Raw genomic sequence first — 26,610 nt, 5'->3', positions numbered from 1 at the left:
ATAAAACTAAGCCTAAATTTAAAATCTTACTTAGTCTAAAATATAAATCAAAATGTATTACGATATTATATTTTATTTTTTGATAAAGTAAACAAACACGCATATAGTTCTAAATCGATTAAATCTAAAAAAGAAAAAGAAGAAATTTATACCCTAACTAAAGCGAGCTCTAACTAAAAACTATCGTAACCACATAAAAAAAAAACTATGAAAACCACTGAAAGGAAAATTATGCTATGATATCGTGTTATGAACGGATCGTGTGACCCCGGCAAAATGTGACGGCAGTCTATGTTATCAACCTCGATTTGAACCAAGAATCTGAACGCGGAAACAATGAACAGCTAATGCCGGCAGAAACCAGAGAAAAACGATTTAGAGAATACCTGAAGGCAATCGACGCAGTGATTTGAGAGAAGCTTGAATCGATTTTACGACTGAAAGGAAAATTATGCTATGATATCGTGTTATGAACGGATCGTGTGACCCCGGCAAAATGTGACGGCAGTCTATGTTATCAACCTCGATTTGAACCAAGAATCTGAACGCGGAAACAATGAACAGCTAATGCCGGCAGAAACCAGAGAAAAACGATTTAGAGAATACCTGAAGGCAATCGACGCAGTGATTTGAGAGAAGCTTGAATCGATTTTACCTGAGCTTACGCCAAAACTTATGAATGCACCCAAAAATCTTACAGTGATCCCTGCGGCGGAAGTGGTTTACAGGTGACGGCGGCGTTTGTGGATCGGCCCTCCTTCTGGCGCTTGATTGAGAGGAATAGCTCACGGGCAAGCAAAATCGAGAATTTTATGGTAGCTGATGCTTTGTTTCAATTCGCTGGCAGCACAAATCCGACTCACCGTGCGTCGATTTGGAATATCTGCGCAGATGAGAGAAGAGCGTTTTGCTGCAGGCGGATAGGACGAGCTGCGTATCACTCTCCACAAACTTGCGATGAATTGATGAGGGTCGATGCGGAAGGGGGGAGCTCAGATTTCGCTGGAGAAAAGAAAACGCCACAGCCGTTGATAAATCGATTAATACCGCAGACACGCGGAACCCCTGAAGCCACTGTTTGGTTTTGGGCAGGGTTCCAATGGTTTAGAAGAAAAACTTTGGCAGCGATTTCCAAACCCGGGAAGATTTTGGAAAGGCAGTTTTACGCTATGACTTCACACTATTCCTCTATTCTGCGTGGTCAATCACCAGATATTCTTGACGGCAATGCATTTAAGCTGGTCTTTTGCCACTGAAATCTACTGATCTGAAATCTACTGATCTGGAACCGAGAGCCTGAAAAAATTGATTTATCAATTTTCAGATGTTGAAAATACAAAAGACTGATAGAAAGCTTATGATCCCAGTAACAATTTAACTTCCTTCCAACCTTGTCTCTGCAAGAGGAAAAACAAAACCCGACATATAATATGCAAAACTTCGAAAAAGCTTTCAAAATTAACTTAGAATTACAAAAATTTATGGCTCTAAAACAACCAAATTTGACAATAATTGCAGTAATATTTTCAATATATCAGAAATTTGAACTTTGCTGTGAACAGAAAGAAAATCTCTCAATGCAAAACAGGAAATAAACTTTAAATGATTAACCCAGGGCAAAATCAGCTGGGCTCTGCAAAGAAGAGCCTGTGGGAGTTGGCTGGTTCAGCCTAGAACTTCCCCAAACGCCCACCAATATTCTTCACTAAAAGATTTTCTGCACATCTCAAGCAACCATCAGTAAAGAGAGCAAGAATGCTGCTAGATCTCAGAAATAATGGAGATACCTGCCATTATTTCAGAAACCCTAACAACACTCAAACCTTAGCAAGTGAACAAGATACCTGTGCTCACAATACTCTAAAAAAAAACAAGTTGTTATTAATGGTTGAAAAATGAAATATGCAGAAAATTTAACATCTCACAGCGCTTCCAGAGAGTAACACCAGCAAGATTTGGACCCCAAAGTCTTCTTTTATTAACCAGAAATCAGATTACAAAAGAGCTTTTTCAGTAGACTCACAAATCCAATGATCTGAAATGACCCCTAGCACCCTACTTAAAGGAAATGATCCAACGGCTAGTTCGAGTGATCCATGTCGAAATGATCTCGACCGTCGATGGAGATCAAGACATCTCTTAATCTCATCCGTCGAATTATTAAAAATTAATATTTTGCATGCATTCACTTAAAATATTATTATTTTATTATTTAGGGTTTTTGCTTTATTTTTTATTTATTTCATTTTTTAATTTTTATTTATTTTATTATTTTTAATTATTTTTATTTATTTATTTTAAAAGGGATCATCGAACTTAGCCTTTGGGAAAATCTCCTAGGACCTAGGACTTAAGACTCATGAGGGGATTTAAAACATTTTTCAACCCTCAAGACACATTTCATGATGACTTTTACAATTTACATCTTAAGGGGATAAACCCACTTAATACAGACTCTCATAAACCACCCAGTTTCTGCGACACACTTATAATCTAGCAGATTAACACACTAGGATTCTCCTAAAGTTCTAATGACAAAATCCATCCCGGCTTTGGGGTCAGGTTTGAAGGAAAACTCTGCCGATCATGGATCGGTGAGACGAAAAACCTTCCGGGACGTAGATTACCACTAGAAAGTTAGGTCCACCTAGGCAATTTACATACATGACTCATATCTGCTAAGATTATTTACAATTAATACATGCAGACTGGGTTTTACAATCAAAATGATTAAGCTGCTGATGACTGCAGGATGGCACGGACACGCTGATCAGGTGCTGCCCCTTTTTGCAAAGAAAAAGGGGGGGGGGGTACTGCATGGGTAGTTGACCGGTAGTGGTCAACACTGTTCCCTGCACTAGACCTGATAAAATGGAGAAATCGTTGATCTCGGGTTTTCTTAACAAACACCTAACATATGTCTCTAGGTCAAGCTATGAATGTACCTCATTTAATGATAGTTACTTGCTTCTAGTAATCAGAAATTCACTGCTAGACTATGAGACTCCATGGATATTCTGATACTATCTCGTCTAGCAGAGAGATGAGTGAAAGGAGTACATCTAATGCCATACATCTTGATTCTGTTACGCTGAGAAGTTGAATGCATGGATTATGATGAAGCTTGTTGGTGGTTGAAGCTCATCAATAAGTTATTTGAGCATGTGCTGGAAACTGCCATTGCATATTAAGATTCATTTTTCAGAGAATCATATTGGCACTTGGTATCACTTTATTCGAGATATGTTACATCAAGAAGCAATCAAGCTTCTTCATTGCAGATGATTGTACTGGTTACCTACATCCTCTCAAAGCCTCTTCATCAAGTTTTCTCAAAAGGAGACTGGGAGTCCTAGATAGACCATGAGGGTCTCGACTATACATTGAGCTCTAAATGTCCAGTAAGAATGAGTAAGATTAGCATGTGAAAGAAGCTGAGGATTGCTTAGTATACATCTATAATGCTGCTGAATGGAGCTATGAGGCTCCCATTGATCTAAGTTTGATTTTCAGAAAGCTGCTTGGCACTATTCCCTATATGAAGGGATTCTTGATTGAAGATTGAGCTCTGGGAGCTCTTGGGAGGCTTGGGGTACTTATCGAGCTATGAGTGACCATAGGGTGAGTGGTTCACCTTCTCCTAGTGGTGTGCTATGTGTAGGGTGAGTGGTTCACCTTCCCCTACTGTTGATGACATATGCATAAGATGAGTGGTTCACCTTCTCCTATGGCATATGAGCAGGATGAGTGGTCCACCTTCTCTTGCGGATACCCCAGTGAAAGATGCATATAAGCATTTGTTGACATGTCTGTGGGATGTGGTTCATCCTTTCCCCACATGTAGGATGCCCATTCCCTACGATTATTGGTTGACATGTCGGTGGGATGTGGTTCATCCTTTCCTGACATATAGGATCCTTCCTACGATTGATTATTGTGCCTTGTGCTTGTAGGACGTGGTTCATCCTTTCCTTACTCTCGGTGATTTGCATATGTGGGATGTGGTTCATCCTTTCCCTACGTGTGGTTGTGAGCAGGATGTGATATATTCTGTCCCTTCGATTCAGTATCATCCGACCCATGTAGTTCGGGACACAGGGGAAGTACCTCTCATTTGACCAATGAGTTGGGAAAAGTGGTTAGGGACCATAGCTCTACCGATGGACGCATTGTGTACTGCTGTACTCCCTATGACTAGGATGCATGTGTTCTTCAACTTGATTTGGGATCAAGTCTGATTGAGGTTTTACCTCTAGACTAACTTTTGTCAGTGGAGAGTGGTAAGGTCTTGTGACTCACTCTCGATCAATTCTTCTTCATTATTACATCAGTGTTCAACAGAACTTAGCAGAGACGGGATTCAAAGATTATTCATGGTGACTGGATGGCATTATGATCAGTGACAGTGGCTAATGGTTTGACAGGTAGAATTCTCCCTAGTTGAGAGGGAGTGTTAAAATTGGAAACTAGGGCCAAATTCCACTTTGGTCTCCTCCTTTGAGGAAGATTATTGAGGCATTTAATTCCTCTTTTCGTAAGGTCCAAAATCGACCTTAAGATCACCAAATTTGGATAAGGGAAAATATTTATTTACTTAAAAGAAATTCTACAAGACATGACCTTATTAAGGCAAGAAAATTGAAAATTTGAATTTCAAATTTGCCTCCAAATGTCAAGTTCGACTTAACCTCCATAAGGACAAATTGTTATATATAGGTGTCCTCCATTCTCATTAGACACATCATTTTGGGCATCAAACTCATCTTCTGTGGGAGCCGCAACATAAGGAGGATAGGGCCGAGGTTGCTTAGGGTTGGTCAGAGATCTGTTTGTGAGCTTTGATGGGTCCGATATGAGCATATCAGTGGAGGGTTTGAGCAAGGCAGCAAGCCTTGAAGTAATTTCAGGAGGTCCGCAGGTCTATTCTGGGCTAGTTGGAGGAGCCGTTAGGCCTTATTCCCTCAGCCAGACATGTTACAAGCAACCATGACAGGAAACATGAAGAAGTATGCTAGAGGCAGTGATTGGAAACCCTGTTGAAGGAATTTGAATGGGCTAATGAGGTTCGAGATCTTCTGTTGTTACATCATCACTGCCATATATATATTCGTCTTGGGTTTACTATCATCTGCTATGAAGGCCGCTCAAATTAAGCTAGGACCGAACTCTATTTGGAGACTTCCTTGCAGCTGCTCTATCTTCTATTGATCTTTAGTGAGGGCAAAATCTGGTTGCTATAGTTTGATCTATGGAAGACTTACCTGGGCTGTCTCCTTGTCATTAATTGTATTTTCTCTCTCTCTTTCTCTGCTGAACATTTGAAGATTATAATAAGAAGATGTTATCAAGGGTTTCCCCATCTTGGGGATTAATATCGGTGTTCTCTTGTCTTGGCTTGTCTTCTACATATGTTATTTAAGTTCGTTCTTCAATTACTGTCAATGAGATATAGTTTATATGATTGCTAATGAAGAAAATGGAATTAAACTTGAGATCTTATGAATTATTGAAGTAATTGATCAAAGCAAAGAACATGTTGCTCAAATTAACAATAACTCCTCACATGCTGATGGGGATGTCACTGTTGTGTTGATCCTCGATGGCTCATGTGCCCAATACATCAATGGAAAAGTATCGTCTCCATACAATGCCCTGCCAGGCAACATACCAATGTTGTCCAATATGAATGACTCTTGCCAGAGCATGCTTATCATCTTGCAATCCCATATATGGACAATGTGCCAGGATATCTCCTGGAGTATGCTCATTCGCTTGTCAAACCAACTGGAAACTAGTGCTGACCGTAACTCCATGAAGGAATGTGTGTGCTCTGTCACTAGGTCAACCATTCTGCCATAGTCACGTTGCACCTCTATGGAAAGCCCCACCTCGATCCCAATGCCAACCTGGACTTTCAATATCCACTCCACTCATGTCAACTGAACCTGGATCCTAGATGGATGTACCCTTGTCTGAAATATACTTATCTCCACATCCCATGGATGCATAATCAAAACCCTCTAGGACATACCTCTCTACAAGTGTCTGTTTATCTTGGGTGCTCCTCGTGCTCAAATATCTCAAGAGATTCCTCTATCAAATCATGGATATCCCTAACATCCTCTTGTGTGATGGTTGCCATAGTTAACTGACTGTCTGCCATGGGGGATGAAGAATGTCCACAACTCAACCCCATACAAAGCTGCTCAACCTACAACTTTGATTCTTGAAGGGCCATTTGAGTGCTCTTCAAGGACTCCTGGGTAGTCTCAAGCTCATGGGTAAGCTTGTCAACTTCCTCCTCTTTCCTTTCTAGTGCATCATGGTATATCTCAACAAGCATGAGTAGGTTGTCTGTATTCGAAAGAAGGTGAAGGTAGTTAGTTTTCATCTCTACCAATGTCTCTTTGAGTGTTTGAAAATTTGTTAGTGAAGGCTCTCATCCTAAACTGTTACGTATCACTGCATCTCTCCTACAATAATCTGCCACTAATGCTTGTGTATCATCATAATGCCTCATGGCTTCCATAATCTGGTCGACCCTTACCTTCAATTGGTTTTCCAAATTATGGGCACAAGCATATGAGCAACATATTCTTCATAAATAAATCATCTAGTTGGTATGAGTTCACACCACTGACTACCTGTGTGTTATCATCTTTGCACCCCTCTTGGGAATCATCATTAACTGTCATAGCCTCATGACTTTGCTCAACAAATTTCGTTAAATTATGATAGGCATTCTGCATCATTATCTAATTCTCCTTCGTCCCTAACCCTTGTACCAACCTGCTGGAGTGAATCTGGGCTAGTTTCATCTTCAACGGGTATGACTTCTCCCAATTCATCTTGGGAGACTTGATCATAATCCTCACGTCCAATCATCATTTCTCCTGCACTCACAACATTATCACTGGGATTTTGTTAAGTTGTTGTTCTCTTTTTACCACTTGTAGATCTGCAATTTATTTTTTCTTTTGCCACCCTTGATGGTGCCCATGCTTCGAACTACTCTACCAATCTTGTGAAATTCTTGTTATATTCTTCAAAATTTTGAACAAGTCTTTCTTGTTGCAATTGATGCAGAGGCATTTTTCCCTTCCGATTATGGTCATGAAGTTCTTCTTCTCGATATCACCTTGATTTAGACTCATGGCTAGCCAAAATCATGCTCTAATAACACTGTAATATCCTGTATCTGAAATATGCTAGCACAACTTGCAAAAATATTAAATTTTCTCTTTTAGGAATTTTGACAAACACTTTGTGTGCAAGCTTTTCTTCAAACACTTTGTATGCAAACAAATAAACACTTACAACAAAAATATTTTAAGGCACAACTAGACTTTTATTAATTTGATCAAGAGATTTACATGGAGAATATTAATCTGAGAACATGTAATACAACTCCAACAAATAACTCAATCAATGCGACACTTCTATTGTCAGCGACTCGACCCTCCTATAATGATGAATTCGTCCTCAACAGAAAAGCTCAGCTCCGACGAATAATCTTGGCCCCAACAAATAATCTCGGCCCTAACAAATAAAGATCTCTGGCAAATATTCTTAGCCCTAACAAATAAAGATCTTTGGCAAATAATCTCTACCCCAACAAATAAATATCTCCAACGAATACTCTTTTCCACAACAAATAAAGATCTCCGAAAAATAATCTCAACCCCAACAAATAAATTTGGCCTCGACAAATAAATTGGGCTTTGACAAATAAACTCAACCCAACAAATAAACTTAGCCCTACTAGATAAATTCATCCCCAACAAATAATTCAGGCTCCGACAAATAAACTCAGCCCAAACAAATAAACTAGGCTCCGGCTAATAAACTCGACCCAACAAATAAACTTGGCCCCAATAGATAAATTCGACCCCAACAAATACACTGGGCTCCAGCTAATAAACTCGGTCCAACAAACAAATTCGGCCCCAACAGATAAATTTGGCCTCTATAGAATATGAATTCGGCCCTCCAATCAACTCGACCTCAATCAATAACCTTCAGCTCCGGCAAATGTCGTCGACAACTATCCAATCTCCAACTTTGACAATAATAACCAATTCGTCCCATTGAAGAAATGTCTCCCAAATAACTTGCAATTGAAGCACAAATGGAAAACCTGCGTGATTTTCCCGCATTGCCAACTAGGGTGGCAATGATGTCCACCAAAATTGGATGATTATTAGTTAGGGTGGCAATGGATGTCCACCGAAACTAGTTTGAGAGTCTTGCCTGAAATCCTCAAGAGAAACTCCCTTGAGCTCCTAAACAAAACAACAAGAAGTAATCATGAATGAGAAATGACCTTCTTTCCTCTTTTATAAGATTTTGCTGGAACTTCTCCAATTTTCTAGAAATCTCCTTTTATTATTTTGTTAATAAGCCACTTAGTGCATTTTCCTCCTATTTTCCAAGTGACTTTTGCCCCCTTTTATTTACCCCTTAGATAAAAACACATTTTCTCCTTTTATTTAATAAGTGACTTTTTATTACTAATTAAAGTCACTTCTATCTCTAGAAAATGCTTAAACAACCACCATGATCACACCGGCTCCCCAAAGCCCCTTTTCATCATTTTGTTTTGTATATCTTTTCATCTCGATTCCAACGAGCTATTACACTAAGGTGTTTCTCTAAGTAATCAACCCAAAACAACACCTTAAGCGTAATTAATTAAAATATGCTCGTTAATAACTCCGTTTTACGAAAATTGTCGAAATGGAACGAAACCAAGATCTAATTGTGTAGAAATGATCTTGATGATGAAAAATGGCAAGTGATCCCAGTCAACCCCCTTAAAACTCCTAAAAACCCTTTGAGCCCACCAATAATGTAATCCTGCTCCTATGACTTAGCTAACATAAGCTCTGGAAATCCATCCTAATCTCACCACAAGGTAATCCAAAAATTGGGGATGTTACGCCCTAGCTGGATTTTGGACTTGTGGGCCAACCCTCAAATCATGTTTTTTAAATGCTTCTACATAACATTTGGCACCTCCTAACACTTGGACATGGCATTTGAAGGCCATTTTATGCACGATGTTAGCCCCAAAATCCTAGCGGCTCACACATGTGGGCTTGTTTGAGCATTTATGATGATAGCTGGTGGGTTGGCTTGTAACCCCAGCATGCTCAGTGCTTAACCTTGTATCTAGGGGCTTTTAGGCTAATATTAGAGTTTGTCCTCATATAAATAGAGATGAGGATCATGTCATTTTAATCATCATCACTTGGACTATTTTGACCTTCCGTAGGAGATTTTTGGCCTCTTGTATCTTTAGAGAGATGTGAGGTATGGAGTACTTTGCATGTTGGAGCTACTTTCTTGTCTTTGGAGAAGTTATCTTGGATCAATGTTGGATTATTCATGCATTTCATCTTGTAAGTGTACGTTGTCATTGATGAATTCTTGATTTTATGTTTGATGTATGGAATGTAATGGTTATCTAGGGTTTTTCTATTGCACCATTGATTATTGAAGATTAATTGTATAGAACCTAGATATTTTGATTGTATGCATTATTGATGTATGGAATGTGAATGGTAATCCCCTTGGTGAACTTTTATTATAGCCCTCCCTAGTGTCTTTGATCCCTCACAAAGATAATAGCTAGGGTTTTGTGCTAAGGCATCAAAACATCCTTAATCCTTTGCATGATTTAGCTAATCTTTAACATGCATAGACTCCATCCACCCAAAGACTAGGCACTGGCCTTGTCAATTTGGTGAGCAACCCTGATCTTATCCATAAATTGAATTTCACTCTCTTGTCTCTAAATTCGGCCCTCTTAAGGATAAATGGCTCAATTAGGGCTTGGAGTGAAATTGTCTAAGAGAAATTTTTGGGTTTGAAAGGATTTAACATCAAGGGTACATTTGGTTGCCTGAAAATCAACCTCCTTGGTGGCTAATCCATCCATTTATCACCTTGATATCTCTTGCCCTAATTGTTTTGCCCTGGGAGAAACCCTAGTTTGGTTAAGCTTCAATTGAGGGCTTATTGATGGTTTCATACGCCTTTGGTTTACTAATATTCATTGTTGGAAACCTTTTCTTAGGCACCTTGACTGTAGGATATTCCATCTTGCTTGCTACTTCTCAAACCCTAGGTCTAGCATGCCTTAATTAGGCCTCTCTAAGGGATGCAAATTGCCTCTTTATGATTAGTTGGGCCTTGTACTAAGTAGAGCCATCCTTTGGAAACCTATTGTGTCACCTTAAACCTCTAAGCCTATAATATCTCTTATAGGTGACTTATATACTGGGAAGCCTCCCATTGGTGAAAGTCATAAAGAGTTGGTGGTAGTGGCTGTGGTGAATGGGGCATTACCTCATTGTTGTCACTTGGTCTAGTGCTTGCCTTGTAGAGCAACTCTCTACAAGCCCTACTAGATTTTGAGGCAACAAATCCCATTAAGGAAAACTATTTTCACATCCACTTGATGTATCCTCCATCCCATGATTGAGATAATAGACATAACAATTCTAATGGAAATGTACTTGGCGATTGGAGCAAAAGTCTCCTCATAGTCCGCTCCCTCTTTCTAGGAGAACCCTCTTGTCACAAACCTAGCCTTGAATTTCTCAATGTTGCCATTTGCAACATGATTGATCTTGTAGAGCAACTTGGAACTCACAACTGATTTCCCCTTTAGTCCTTGCAATATGTCCGAAACATCATTCTTCATGATGGAAGTGTACTCTTCCACCATGGCATCCTGCCATACCTTCTAGTCTACTGCCTCTTGAAAACTGGACAGTTCGGAATCAATGATGTTGCTCATCAATGCCACATAGTTGGGAAACTTCTTTGGAGGCTTGTTGTCTCTGATTGTGCTCTTAAGAGCCTCAACATACTCTTGAGCATCCCTTAATGTCTATTTGAACTGTTGAGGTCTCCTGATAAAACTGGAAGAGGCTAATATTTCCTCCTCACCTGAATTGGAAACTTCTTGTGTCTTGGGTGACTTCATAACTTCTTGCTCCTCAAACTTACATCCTTGCTTACTTTTGTTTTCCTTTGTCTTGGAATATAGATCTTGTAGGCCTTTGGAGTCTCATTGTAACCCACAAATAAGCCATTATTATTAGAGGGCTCCTACTTGCTCCTTTTCTCCACAAGTAAGTGAATATAAATTAGACAACCGAAGATGTGAAAATGACTCACCTTTGGCTTCACACCGGTGAATGCCTCCTTTGGTGTCTTGTCCTCCAAGATCCTGTGCAAACAACTATTTAGGATGTAGACAATTGTGTTGCATGCCTCTGCCCAAAGAAACATGGGCAAGTCTTGGTCATGGTTCATGGCCCTAGTAGTCTCCATGATGGATTGGTTCTTTTGCTTTGCAACCCCATTTTGTTGTGGGCTGTATGAAATTGTTAATTGCCTTTTTATTCTTGCCTGCTTGCAAAAATCCTTGAAATTGCTTGGAGATATAATCACCCCCATTATTTGATCTCAAAACCTTGATCTTCTTTCTTCTCTAGTTCTCAACAAGAGCTTTGAACTCTTGAAACCTACTAAAGACCTCATCTTTCATCTTGAAGAAATAAATCCAATTTTGTAATGGAAATCATCAATAAAGGAAACATAGTAAATACCTCCCAAAATTGATGCTACTGACATTAGTCCACAAATATCTGAATGAATCAAGTTTAGAATCTCCTTAGACTTGTGCTCGCTACTTGGTAAAACAACCTTGACATGCTTACCAAGTGTGCATTCTCTATATACTCCTTGTTGCTCAATGTCGAAATTTGGAAGTTCTGTGACAATCTCCCTCAGAATAGGCAATGCTTTATAATGCAGGTGCCTCATCCTATTGTGGCATAACTTTTACATGCTATTACTACTATGAACCAGGGCTCAAGCATGCTTGCCGTATAGTTCGTACAAATTTCCTTCTCTAACCCCAGTCACTTGTGCTGCTTCTGGGCTAGACTATTTTGTCTTGATAAAGACATTTTTCTTGAACTCTACTACAAAGCCCTTGTCTTCCATAATTGAGATTGAAAGAAAATTTGTGTTAGACCTGGAACAAATAACACATCATTAAAGTATAAAGTGTTACCTAACTCAAGTTGGAGGGAAATAGTACCAATGCCTGCTACAAATTACTTGACATCCTCACCAAGCTCAATATGTATTGTTGGGTCCTGCTTTGTGAGATTGGAAGACAACTGTCGAGCTGATGTCATATGACGAGATGAGCCATTGTCCACATACTACACATTCCTTGGAACCGTGCTGGTAGAAAGGAATACCAATGAGAATTCTTTCCCAAACATGGCAACAAATTCGTTCAATTGAGTTTCTCCTAAGGCTGCTGCCTACTTCTATTGTTGCTTCCCTTTGCCCTTCTTTTTTGGAAATTGTGATGCATTTTGTCCAAACTTATGACAAATAAAGCACTTGATTTTACTCAAGTCCTTTCTTGGCTATGAGTATGGCTCCTCACTCTGTCCCTTACTATTATTGGAACCTTTTCCTTTGCCCTTCTTTGTCTGACCGAACAGGGCCAAGTTTTTGCACCACCTTTCTTGCTAGTCTTTGACTCCATTCAAGTTTCCTCTTGGATACAATCATTCCACAATCTTTCAAAATTGGGATGTTTCTCATGAGCACAAACTACCTGGATAAATGGTCCCCATGAAACTAGAAATCCATTCAATGCCATGTTCACCAATTCATTGTCTTCCACCTTCCCTTTGACTGCTGCAGGTTGATCATGAATTCCTTTTATCTTCATTAGGTAAACTGGTAATGGTGTCAAATATAGTATCTCTACGGATTTGAGTTTGTTTCACAAGGTCATCTTCCTATTAATGTGCTCACTAGAGACTTATTAGTGCATTAAACATCTCCTTAGCAATGTTCTTCTCAGATATGTGAGGGATCGAGTGATCTTTATTGGTATCCATGATTATCCGTATGACTTTTACCTCCTCCTTGTTGGGTTGTCAACTGTTGCATATCTGTCGGTGGTGTCACCACATCTTTCACGATGTCCCAAAGATCATTCTCTTCCAACAAGAGGGTAACCCTTACCTTCCAAGATAGAAAATTAGAGGCATCATCCAATCTGTCTTGGAACTTGAGGCTTGGTGATGCCATCTCTGATTTTTGTAGATTTTCTTTGAAATTCTGCAACTGCTTGAATGAACAAGCTGAAATTGACTTCGATTCACCAAGACACAAAATTTCTCTACTCTAAATAAGTAGCGGATAGAAATAGAAATAAAACCAAAGTCACACAACAACAGAATAATTTATCTAGGGAACCCAGCTGGGAAAACCCTCTCCTTGATGTAGATTTTATTGACAAAAATTGAGAAAATAGATCTCTTTACAAGGCAATTTGTTTCAATAGAAAACTCACTGTTTTCACTGCTTACACTAAGCTTGAAACTCCCTGCAAGAAAGCTTGAACCAATTCCTCTTTCCTTGCACAGTTTCTCCCTATTTCCTAGCGCTGGAAATCTCCTATTTCCTAGTGCAAAATAGGCTCCTATTCTTTAGGAATTTACTCCTAAATCCTAGCGCAAACTTGCAAGGAATTCTCTCTCTCAAATCTTCGTGTAGGCTTCTTCTTAATACGCTCTCCTAGCAAGAAGCTCTCCTCACACAAAACCGTGCAAACAATAATGATACAATTGTGCCTTTCGTCCTCCTTTCAAACAATTCGATCATGCTATATTTGGCAAACCCAAACTTAGAACACGAGTTGAGTTTGATTTGTTAACTAAGTCAAACTGACTCTTCAACTTGTCCTTGCCTCAATTAGAACTTGAAGCTACCACTCATATTCTTCTAAATTTGAACTTGCACTTGGAGAACAACAAAACTGAGCCTCCAACTCTGTGCATGAATAAACTGCTACATGAACTCGTCCTCTCACCATGAACTCGTGCATGCTAAAGGAAGGACTGTTGGTGGTCTTTCTTGACCAAGGCACGAGTCAATAAGACCTCTCGCTACTATTTTCAACAATTTGCACACAAATTGCTACTGTTCGATCTTTTAATCAGACTTGCTCTGATACCATGTAAATTTTCCAAACCCTAGGTGAATGTAGTTGTTAAAATTGGCAACTAGGGCCAAACTCCATGCGGGTCATCTTATTTATGGCAACTGATATTCTTCCTTGATTCCTCTCGTCGAGAGGTGTAGGATTGATCTAACGATCATCCGATTCTGACAAGTATTTATGGAGATATGAATTTATTTGTAATTACTTGACAAATTGTCAAGGTCGGCCAGCAGCTAAATGTGTGGCACACATGCCTAACATATCATATAAATACAAGTGAGGTTGAGTCATTATTCACTCATCTCATTTCTCACACATCTCTTCTCTCCTTGGCTGATTGGGTTTACACACAAGGAAGAGAAACTCACACGTGGGAAGGAGGAGGACACACAAGGGCAAGGAAGGAGGACGCAGAAGCTGCAGCAAGATGTTTTGGACAGCGTTGACTTTTCAGGAGTGCGATTTTGGTGTGGCAGCCTCTCCTAGGTAGGCCGTAATCTTTGGCATGCAAACCGAGGCAATCTGACCTTTGGTTTGACCAGCGTTGATTGCCCTAGTTTGGGGCAGCAGGTTGACTTCAGTTGACTGCAGTTTGACTGTGTTTTTGGGGCTGTTTATGGGCTTCTTCTTCTTGCTGTTGGAGGACTAGATGACTGGGAAATTGACCAAACATTTTTAAGGCCAATTTCAACTTCTTTGACCAGATTTGACTTTACTGGTTAGGGTTTGCTGCTGCTGTCATAAAATTACAGATTTCTGAATTTGTACTATTTCTCTCTGCTGAAATATTGAAGATTAAAGAAAAATTGATCAAAAGGTTTCCCCGCATTGGGGTTTGTCCCCGGCTAGCTGCCACATCTTGTGTCTCTTGTCTTGGCTTGTTTTTTGTTGATCTATTAATGTTCTATCAGCGTTTTACTTTATGTTTATGTGATTGCTAAACAATGGCTAATAAGAAGAAATCAAAGTAAACTGCACTAAGCATAGAACATACCATAAATTAACATGGTCTCAGAGCTGAGGTGATGACAAAGCCCAAGCAAGAGCAAGAGCACGAGCAATTATCGAAGGCTGTTGAAGCAATCTTAAAAGCTTCATGGGGTTCTCATCACACTTCTCTGTTGAAGACAAGCTCCGTGAGAAGTCTAACTATCATGGATGGAAGATGTCTCTCGATCTAACATTGGAAGAGCAATAAGTGTTGGACCATGTGAGAGGCAGAATCGTTGAGCCTCCATTAAATGCATCCGTTGCTGCTAGGACCAAGTGGACCAGGGGAGAAGTCAAAGCAAGGAAGATCATCCGAGACTCTATCGGCAAGCGCTTGGTGGCCTACATTTTCGAACTAACCACCTCCAAGGAAATCTACGATAGCTTGGTAAACCTATATAAAGGTAGTGATGCAAATCAAGTTTTGTTCCTTAGAAATAAACTGAAGGAAATTAAAAAGGGCAAAGATGAGAGTATGCAAGCCTACTTCTTAAGGATCACCGAGATCAAGAATGATCTCCTATTGATTGGGGAAGTCGTTCCTGACAGGGAGGGCTCCCATCTGAATGGTATATATTCAGAACCAATCTTCTCAACAATAATGTAATCCTAGGATTTGAGGAACTGATGGCGAGATGCATTCAAGAAGAAACAAGGATGGAGAGCGAGAAATGCCTGCACTTAAGAGGCAATCCCACTGCATTCTCCTCTCATGCTAAAAGGAGAAATAATTCCGGGGCAAGATCTAAGGGAAAGGCCGGACCGAAAGGTGGAAGGAAAGGTGGATGTTACATTTGCAACAAAATTGGCCACTATGCGAGGGAGTGCCCTGATAGAAAGGACACATCTCATGACAATGATCAAAATCACTCTCGAGGCAATTCCAACAACAATAAAAGGAAGGGCAGGTTCAATGGCAAAGGAAAAAGGAATGACAGAAATCAGGGAAATGTTCAACCCTCCAAGAAGGCAAGAAACTCCAGGTATGAATCTAACGTTGTTAACAATAAGCAAGATGAATATTATCTACCAGCGACCCTCTCTACTACTGCTCCCTCGGACTCGCTGGGAAATTGGCTTATTGATAGTGGTGCCTCAAGGCACTTCACTGGTTACAAAAAAGCTCTCTCTAATTTGATAGAGAAGGAGAACAACCTGGAAATTGTTCTTGGGGACAACTCCAAATATCCTGTGAAAGGCATAGGGAATGTTTCTCTATAATTGAATCAGGGTAATACAATTCATTTGCAAGAAGTCGTATATGTACCTGGTCTAAAAAAGAACCTAGTGTCCCTTTCGGCAATGGAAGACAAAGGCTACAAGGTGGCCTTCATCGATGGCAAGGTACATGTATGGAAAAAGAATTTCAAAGATGCTTTCACTCTTGGGTTTAGGGTTGACTCTTTATATCATGTCGGAGGAAGTCCGTTGGGTGTCATGACTTGTGACACATCTCTTCAGTCCGAACTATGGCACCGGAGGTTTGCCCACCTTCATTATAAAGCTCTACCAGATGTGAGACAAATGGTGATCGGGATGCTCGAGTTCAAATTAGAGCAAGAAGGTGTATGTCCTGGATGTGCCGAAGGAAAGTTCAAAAGGGGACCATTCCCCTCAAGCCATAGCAAGACCTCCGATATATTACAGTTGGTTCACTCCGACATATTTGGTATGATGCCTGTGAATTCCTTGGGAGGATATTTATATTACCTCACTTTTATAGATGATTATTCCCACAAGACTTGGATATACTTCTTGAAAAAGAAGGATGAAGTATTCTCCTGGTTTCGTCACTTCAAAGCCTTGATCGAGAATCAAACCGAAAAGAAGATCAAAATCTTAAGGACTGATAATGGGACTAAGTATGAATCCAATGAGTTCCATGACTTTTGCAAAGAGGCTGGCATTAAAAGGGAGACTACAACACCATATACTCCTGAGCAGAATGGTGTGGCGGAAAGGAAGAATCATACGATTGTGGAAGCTGTTCGTGCTATGCTCCATGATCAAAGGTTTCCGAAGTTTCTATGGGTCGAAGCTGCGAATACCATCGTATATGTGCAAAATCGATGCCCTCATCAAGCATTGAGTTCCAAGACACTCGAAGAAATGTTCACTGGTAAGAAACCTGACATATCTCATTTTAGAATTTTTGGAAGTCTTGTATATTTTCATGTGCCGAAAGAGAAAAGGAATAAATTGGGTGCATTTGGAAAGAAATGAATCTTCGTGGCCTATATCGAAAATACTAAGGGCTATAGAATCTATGTGGCTGGTCAAAGGGATGTCGAGACTAGCCATGATGTCACCTTTGACGAAGATATGGCTCTTAGCAAAGTTGACAATCTTCCTATACTGAGGAAATTTGGAGAAGCTATCGCCAGGAAACCAGAGGAAAAGGAAGATGAGACGATGCCCGATGTAGAAGAACCTATGGATCTTATTGATCCCCCTCCGCAAGAACCTTCCTCTTCTAGGAAGAGGCCTTCATGGCTTAGGGGGACACTTGATGATGCCGAAGGACACATTGCACCCAGAGGGACTTTCCGTGAAAGTAAGAAGCCGACTAGGTATCAGGGATACTTGACCATCATGAGCATGATCATTCAAAATGAGCCTTCATCGTTTGCAGAAGCTGTCAAGCATCAAGTATGGAAGGATGCTATGACTGAGGAATATGAGTCCATCATGAAGAACGATGTCTGGGATGTGGTCCCTAGACCCCAGGACAAAGCAGTTGTCACTTCGAAATGGCTTTACAAGATAAAGCATGGAGCTGATGGAAGTGCTAAAAAATATAAGGCTCGTTTTGTCGTGGGTGGCATCTCTCAGAAGGAAGGTATAGACTATGACGAGATATTTGCACCTGTTGCCTGATATACCACCATCCGCTCGATCATAGCCCTTGCTGCTTCGCAAGGATGGAACCTACATCAGATGGATGTCAAGACCGCATTCTTGCATGGTTCGATCAAAGAGGAAGTCTATGTGGAACAACCCGAAGGATTTGAGATTCATGATCAGGAATCTCATGTGTGTAGGTTGAAGAAAGCCCTCTATGGGCTGAAGCAAGCACCCCGAGCGTGGTATGAGAGGATCGATAGCTACTTAATGAAGCTGGGATTTACTAGGAGTGAAGTCGACCCTAACCTTTACTTTAAGGTTGAAGATGACAAACCTCTCATACTGGTGCTGTACGTTGACAACCTCTTTCTGACAGGTGCAGGCCCCCTCATTCACAAATGTAAGAGGGAGTTGGCTTTTGAGTTTGAGATGAAGGACCTGGGGCTGATGCACTATTTCCTAGGACTAGAAGTCTGGCAGAAGCCAGGGGAGATTTTCCTATCTCAAGGAAAATATGTGGTGAAGATATTGGAGAGATTCGGTATGGTGGATTGCAAGCCTGTGACTACCCCGATGGAGCTTGACTTCAAGAAGTTAAGCGGTTGTGCTGCTGGACCTGTTCTACAAAATGCTACCGAGTATCGTCAACTCACCGGAGCATTGATGTTGTTGGTGAACTCCCGTCTGGATATATGTTTTGCAGTCAACACGTTGAGTCAACATATGGTTGAGCCTCACCACACACATTGGATTGGTACCAAGAATCTGTTCAGATACCTTCGTGGCACAATCACTCATGGGTTGAGATACACTGTCGGAGATGTGAGACTACATGGATATACCGATGCTGCTTGGGCAGGCAGTGTGGTGGATCGAAAGAGCACTTCCGAGTGTCGTTTCTCTTTGGGATCTGCCTCGATATCCTGGATGAGTAGGAAGCAGAAGTCGGTGGCTTTGATCACTGCTGAGGCAGAGTACATTGCTGCGAGTATGGCCTCTTGTGAGGCGGTCTGGTTGCAGAAGCTCTTCAGTGAGCTTTTTGGATTTACATTGGATACTACCGTGATCCTGTGTGACAACCAGAGTAGGATTTGTTTATCAGAGAATCCCGTATTTCATGATCGCTCCAAGCATATCGATATCAAGTACCACTGTATCCGGGATATGGTGCAGAGGGGATCAATAAGGCTCCAACATATTGGTATAGATGAGCAGGTCGCCGACATTTTGACGAAGCCCCTGGGAAAGGTCAAATTCTTGACTTTTCGAGAACGACTTAGTGTCGTTGAGAGACCCTCTTATAAGGGTTGTGTATGATAAATACATTGAGCTCTGGGAGCTTTGGGGGGCTTGGGGTACTCCTTGGAGCGACATGCGACCACAGGGCGACTCACCCTCCCCTAGTAGTGCACTATGTACAGGGGGAAAGGTTCAACCTTCCCCTGTGATACACCATGGCAACTTAGGGACAGGATGATTAGTTCCCCTGTCGAGGCATCCTACCCATGCAGTCTGAGACTCATGGGAAGTACCTCTCATCTGATCAATGAGCAGGGAAATTGGGTTAGGGACCTTAGTAGTACTATTGATGGACGCATTGTTGTATCTACTGTACTCCCTATGCTAGGATGACCTCCATTGATCTAGGATCAGTGAGAGTGGTATGACACACTCTCTGGGACCGATTTCGGGTCAGTGGAGGATGGTATGATACATCCTCGATCATTTCTTCTTCTTCAAAGTTCAGCAGAGCAGAGCCGCGCAGTGCAAGGCAATGCATTTGATGCCAGAGATAGTACCGACGGTCAGACGAATTAGCAGATGGAGTTCTCCTTAGTTGAGAGGGAGTGTTAAAATTGGCAACTAGGGCCAAACTCTATGCGGGTAATCTTATTTATGGCAGCTGATATTTATCCTTCATTCCTCTTGTCGAGAGGTGTAGGATTGATCTAATCATCATCCAATTCCGACAAGTATTTATGGAGATATGAATTTATTTGTATTTACTTGACAAATTGTCAAGGTCGGCCAGCAGCTAAATGTGTGGCACACATGCCCAGCATATCATATAAATACAAGTGAGGTTGAGTCATTATTCACTCATCTCATCTCTCACACCTCTTCTCTCCTTGGCTGATTGGGCTTACACACAAGGAAGAGAAGCTCACATGTGGGAATGAGGAGGACGTAGATGGTAGAAGGGCAAGGAAGGAGGACGCAGAAGCTGCAGCAAGACGTTTTGGACAGCGTTGATCAAGCGTTGACTTTTCAGGAGTGCGATTTTGGTGTGGCAGCCTCTCCTAGGCAGGCTGCAGTTTTTGGCATGCAAACTGAGGCAATCTGACCTCTGGTTTGACCAGCGTTGACTGCCCTAGTTTGGGGCAGCAGATTGACTTCAGTTGACTGCAGTTTGACTGTGTTTTTGGGGCTGTTTATGGGCTGCTTCTTCTTGCTGTTGGGGGACTAGATGACTGGGAAATTGACCAAACATATTTAAGGCCAATTTCAACTTCTTTGACCAGATTTGACTTAACTGGTTAGGGTTTGCTGCTGCTGTCATAAAATTACAGATTTCTGAATTTGTACTATTTCTCTCTGCTGAACTATTGAAGATTAAAGAAGAATTGATCAAAGGGTTTCCCTGCATTGGGGTTTGACCTTGGCTAGCCGCCACATCTTGTGTCTCCTCTTGGCTTGTTTTCTATCGATCTATTAATGTTCTATCAGCATTTTACTTTATGTTTATGTGATTGCTAAACAGTGGCTAATAAGAAGAAATCGAATTAAACTGCACTAAGAATAGAACATACCATAAATTAACAGTAGTCCTATGTTTCTTTATTAAATAATTATATTTTGAATTTATTCAATAAATCATTACAAAAAACGAAGGAGCATAAAACACAAAACACAAAATATGTCCTTCAAATAAGCTTATGATTAATGACTCAAAAAACTTACAAACACACCTAAAAAATGAGGCTTTATTCTCGGTGAATGAGAGTATTGCAAAACAGAACTGAGAAACCTGCGTTATGAGTCATGACTGTACAGATTGTATGAACTGTCTATGGCTATACGGATCTGTATGGTCTGTTTGTACAACTGTATGGAATTCACTGCGTGGATAGATCTGCAACCTGCAATCACTGCTGGGCTACTCTTCTCATTACTGCACTGTTTTTCTCCTTTCCTTGGCCTCTTTCTTCACTTTTGGACAAAACTGTCTTTGTGAAGAATCAATATGTCTTTTCCCTCTACCTTGCCCTTCCTTTATAGTTGAGTTGAAGACTTAGTCTGCCAAAATCCTAATCTCACATTGAGATCTACAGTTGAGATTAATCTAAATGATTAATGTAATTAAATACACTCTATTAGACTTTTGCAACTCAAAAATACTTTTCACTTTATAAATAAAGTGAATTACAAAATAGAAGACTCGAACGACTTCCTGCATGTTTGACACGAAACTTGTGCAGAACTTGTCCAAGCTACAATCATCAACATCCCTTGTTTTTTTGAACGACAGGACAATGAAGCACTTTGAGTCTTTGGACTGTGACAATAGGAGGGGTGGGAGCTCCTTTGATAAGCCTTGAAAATCTTGAAGGGATTTACTTGTCTTCCTCCTCTAGGGCATTGGAAGGATGAACAATCTTTGATGAAATCCTTTGACCATCAACCTTCAGAACACCTATTTCAAGTGTCTGAACGCACGATTTAATGAAGGACTTTCAGGGTATTGTTCTTCAGAAGGGCTATAAGATAGAAAGAAAGGAAAATAAAGATTTGTATGCTTGAAACTTCGATGTATGATGTGAAAGGACCAGAGGCTAGGGAGGCTGCACCCGATGCATTTTATTGGGATGAAGGAGATTCCTTCTGAATGATGGATAAATGGTGGGCACTCTAGGAGACCTAGGACCTAGGAGATTGAATACCAAAGCAAGGGAATGAACCAGAACTACCTTCAAACGTTTCAAAAGAACTTCTACCATTGGAAGAATCAAAGGCTTTCTTGAAGACAAAGGCCCGACTAGTATCTTAAACCATTGAAGCCTTAAATTTGAACAACGAAATTCTACTGGGATGGGGGATGCTGAACTTTTGAATTTCACATAGAATCGACTGACTTGCAAGCCTAACAGGTAAAATTTTAAAAGGTGCCCTCATATGCACCATATGGGTGTGTTGAGTGGTCAACATATTATAAACTTGTATAGCACTGAATACTGGCTTTCTGCAATTAGTCTCATTAGTTGTGAGATACTTGCAGACATCACAATTAGACTTGCAGCCATTGAGATAGGATGGCAAAGACTGTAACTTATTGTTTTATTCTACCATTAAATCATTTTTAATATGCTTCTTAGTGAACGGTATGTATTTCCCATTTCTACGAAGTCTTAGTTAACTTTTTGGTGGAGAGGATATTTTTGGGTTCAGCCACAAAATATAGATTATTCCCTGTAACTGACTGGAAAATTTCCTACCATATAGATTATTCCCTGTAACTGACTGGAAAATTTCCTACCTTGGGTTGGTGCTACAGTTGAACTGCGGCTCTTATTTTATAGAAGCATTAAGCACAGTGGCATGTAATTTTAAATATTGGATTATGTGCCTATAGTGGCAAACATTTTTTATTCATTATTTTGTCAATGGAAATTGTTGCGTTATCCCTTTTTTTGTTATTGAAATGCTGCATATATCACTTGAAAGATCAAATCCTAATTATTGCGTTATGTGCTTGCTCTTTGTTGTTGTTCTTTAATATATTATCATGCTTTATTTTTTGTGTTAATTTTGACAATGTAGAATGTTCTGTTGGCAGTTTTGACACAGTGAATCATTCTTTCGGCTCCTCAGATAGTTCCTTATTTTCTAACGGAAAATCTTCGGCAATTGAAAGTGCAAGTTGCTGCATATTACTCAGATTCAACATCTGGTGCTTTTGAGTACCAAGGTGAATTAGGTTACCATCCTCTCGAAGAAGTAAATGAGTGTGAAAAATCTGGTAGAGGAGACTTGAGATTGACGGATGCTGAAATTGCTAGAACCACTGTCGAGGTGCTTATAATTTTTTTCGTAGGTGCTGATGCTGAATATTATTTCTGATAATGTCAATAGAATGCTATAGATTTTGGTAAAGTGAATGCTTTCAAAAAAATTACTTATATGTTACATCTTTATGTTTGTAAAACTTGTAGGCCAATCATAGAGCAATTGTTCTCTTTTCGTGCATGGTACATACTACATAGTGACCCACATAAGGACATTTCCAGGATTGAGTTGCAGTATATTGTTGATGATTATGGAGGTCTCTGATATGTTTTATTACAAATGCTTTGTGTATTTTTGTTGCAACATTTATACCTACTTCACAATGTTTTCTGGCATTTGTGTTTTCTAACGTTCAAATGAACTTACTCTTCTGACATAAAGTGTTACAGACATCTATATTGAGCTTGAGAATAATGGGAATATCCTGCGAAGCCCCAGGGCGAGCAATCCTGTGGTGTGAGAACTTGTGCAATTCTTTCCAAGTTCCCTCTATATTGGCTGCTTGTGTTCTTCAAAGGCTTTGATCTTTTTGTCTGCAATGTTCCATGGACAATGTTGTCAAACTTGGTTTGCAATGTGGCCAGAATGTTTTCATAGGACTGGATGTGGATGATATTCATAGATATGGAGAACAGGATATTGCTGCAGTTGAAGATCCCAATAAGATTAACAATGAAGACATTGGTGGCATTGATAATAAGGATGACGAAGAGGTTTGTGCTAGCTAATTCAGTGATTTTTTCCACCTGGTAAAGGCATTAAAAAAATTAGTATTAAATACACATTCTCATTATTATTTAAATTCTTTGTAGGAAAGGAATTCTATTAGTAGTGGAGACGACTCAAGTATTTCTGAGTCCTCAAGGGATTGGGAAAAACTAGATACCGCAAACAAAGTTCATCCAATTAACTTTGCAGAAAAGATAGCCAAGGTACTGATTCACTTTTTCTATGAAATGAAAAAAATAAAAACTTTGTCTATGATGACTGATCCTCTATTGGTCTGCAGCAATGTTCATACAGGCCTAGTTCTCTAAAATGGTAATCCTATAGTCTTATATCAATGGAAATCTAACTACACCATTCTAGGAAAATTTGTTGTGGAACCATCACATTAGATCTGCTTTCTTTGTATGTTGTTTTTAATGTATGTTCTTGGCTAACACTGAGGATTCATTGCTAACAAAATTTTGACTAAAAAACCAGCAACCTTGAGGTTGCATGTTAACTATCTTGACTTGCATTTATCCAGTTGTTTTGATAGTATCACTAACAGTGCACATTTAGGCACACAAATTGGATTGTTGAACTTAAAAGAAATGCATATACATCCTAGGGATTGCATGTTTTGGCATTAAAACGTTCAACTTGGAAATCTTAACCTTCATTATTTAGCAGAAAGTCAATATTAAAAGAATGTAAGTTGAGTAGACTTCATTTTTACCCTTCTATATTTAAAATACCCCTTGAGTTGTCCTACCAGCCAGTAATATTCTGGAGGTTCTTGTCTTAATCAAGTTTTTACATGCCAAGATATAAATTCTTCCACTATTCAAATATGTCAGCTTGGTTTCATAATGGTTTATTGTGCCAATACTATAGCTTTATGATATCAGTGAATTATTTACTTGTATCAATATGACGGCCATTTCGTCCCTATAAATTTAAGAACTTGTCAGGTGCACATTAAGACATTACAATAAAATGGAACTGTTAGTCTAGACACAAAAATAACACTTGTTGGTTTGAATACTAAAGCACCTTTATGCTATGTTACCAGATCCATGGGGCCTTGATGCTGGATCCACGGATCCGCGTTTTGGATATGGATATGGATACAGATCCACCCAGATCCACATAGGATCTGCCATGTAAATGGATCCTGTGCTACTGAACAGATCTTGTGCCAACTAGCCCTGACAAGACAGATTCCAAGCAAATAACATTAGAATTTTTGGTTTATTTCTTATTCTTTTAAGGATATCTACCACTTGTTTGAAACCCTCAAAAACAAATACTCTATTTAGATTTTTAGTTAGATTACTTATGAGTAATCTGTAGGCTGTATAGTTGAATATGCAAGTTACCAATTACCTATAGGCTGTATAACACATGATAATGATACCAGGAAAGGTTTGACACATCAAAATTTTAGTTTTCAACTTTTAATAATGCTAACAGGAAAGCTTTGAGAGAATACATAGATAATAATATATAATGTACAAAGGATGGCTGTGTTATTAACAATTTAATTAGATCAATCCCATCCAACTCTAGGTGAAGAGTCCTCTTAGAAGAGTATGATACATAGACTATAGTAGGTTCCTAAACAGTGTACAATATTCATTTACCACTGTAGATAGGGAACTTTTAGATCTTAAGGCAAGAAATTTCAAGGGAGATGACAGGTTGATCATGATGCAGAGTTGAAATATTTGAATGGTGAACATGTAGACCCATTTTTGGACATGTAGTTAGACATACTCTACATCATATCAATAGAGTGATCATTGATGACACACTCAATTTTGTATTTACAGTTATCCTTTTTGTATAAAGCATGATGCATTATGATTTCAATATTCAGATTTGTGAATTACCTAATGAATTCAATTTTATTGTTATGATTCATGAATGGTTTTAACTTTTAACTTTGAATATGTTTTTGAAAATTAAAAAAATATTATTGTATTTTTAGTACGTGGTGTTTCCCCACCATATCCGGATCTTGGCTTTTAAAAAATCCAAAATCCTGTATCCGGATCCACATCTGTTTCCATTTCTTGGTACATTAGCCTATATGTGATTAATAACAGACATCCAATTGACATTGAACCATGAAAGACATAGATTTGTCTACAGAGATATGGGAATGGGTGATTGGGGAGATGTCCTTAAAACCTTCCTGAGTAGGATAGTTGGAACATCCTTGCATTTAGAATAATGAGACATATTGGGTATGGTGAGAAATCCTTATGGCTTTCATAAACCAAGACAAGGAAATATCTGAAGCTTTATGTTAAAATTGGCAACTAGGGCCAAAATACACATGGGTCATCTTATTTATGACCGCTGATATTTTTCTTGGATTCTTCTCTCCGAGAGGTGTAGGATGATCTAAAGATCATCCGATTCCAACATGTACAAATGAAGATATGAATTTATTTATATTATGAACAAATTGTCAAGGTTGGCCAGCAAGCAAAACAGGTATTCAAACCCCAGCTCATCCTCAACGTTGCATATAAAAGGAGACCTCAAGTCATTTTATCATCATCTCATCTTCACTCATCTCTCTCTCCTCATCTGATTGGGTATGCAAATCTGGGCCGTTGTCTCTCACATGTGCGAAGGAAGGAGAATGATTTTCTGTTTGACTGTTTGACTGCGTTGACCAGTGTCGACCGAACTGCAGGATTGCTGTTTGACTGCATTGATCTCTAGCGTTGACCTGTTTTGACTGCGGATTGGGTGAGGTATCTCCTCCTTAGCAGGCCTCAGATCTGGGCACTGAAATCGAGACAATCTGTCATCTTATTTGACCAGCGTTGACTGCCCTAGGGCTAGCTGTAGTTTGACTTTCATTGACCAGTTTTTGATTGGACTTTTTTAGACTGTTCTGGGCTGATTGGGCTTGCTGTTGGGGGCTGAAGTTGACTAGG

At 39.7% G+C, this 26,610-nt stretch overlaps 2 protein-coding genes across 2 annotated transcripts in view; both read left to right on the top strand.

The window, feature by feature from the left end:
- The window catches only part of LOC149176426 (DNA polymerase epsilon catalytic subunit B-like), a 75,332-nt gene extending 52,244 nt beyond the window's left edge, over positions 1-23,088 (top strand). The window contains exon 7 of the mRNA XM_089419908.1: positions 22,719-23,088. Within this exon, the coding sequence (XP_089276034.1) occupies positions 22,719-22,842 (124 nt within the window). The 3' untranslated portion in view covers positions 22,843-23,088. The remainder of the gene's footprint in view (positions 1-22,718) is intronic.
- On the top strand, positions 22,909-24,721 carry LOC149176425 (uncharacterized). The gene is made up of 3 exons (XM_089419909.1): positions 22,909-22,954; positions 23,095-23,661; positions 23,761-24,721. Exons 2-3 carry the CDS (start codon positions 23,494-23,496, stop codon positions 23,983-23,985), a joined length of 393 nt encoding a protein of 130 aa, XP_089276035.1. The 5' UTR covers positions 22,909-22,954; positions 23,095-23,493; the 3' UTR covers positions 23,986-24,721.
- The last annotated feature ends 1,889 nt before the right edge of the window (positions 24,722-26,610 follow it).

This window comes from Pinus tabuliformis, chromosome 4_1 (genome assembly GCF_031772625.1).
Source record: "Pinus tabuliformis cultivar Carrire ecotype Pingquan chromosome 4_1, CPIR1, whole genome shotgun sequence".
Lineage (NCBI taxonomy): Eukaryota > Viridiplantae > Streptophyta > Pinopsida > Pinales > Pinaceae > Pinus > Pinus tabuliformis.
The sequence above is the reverse complement of the archived record's forward strand: the minus strand, read 5'-3'. Positions and strand labels throughout refer to the sequence as shown.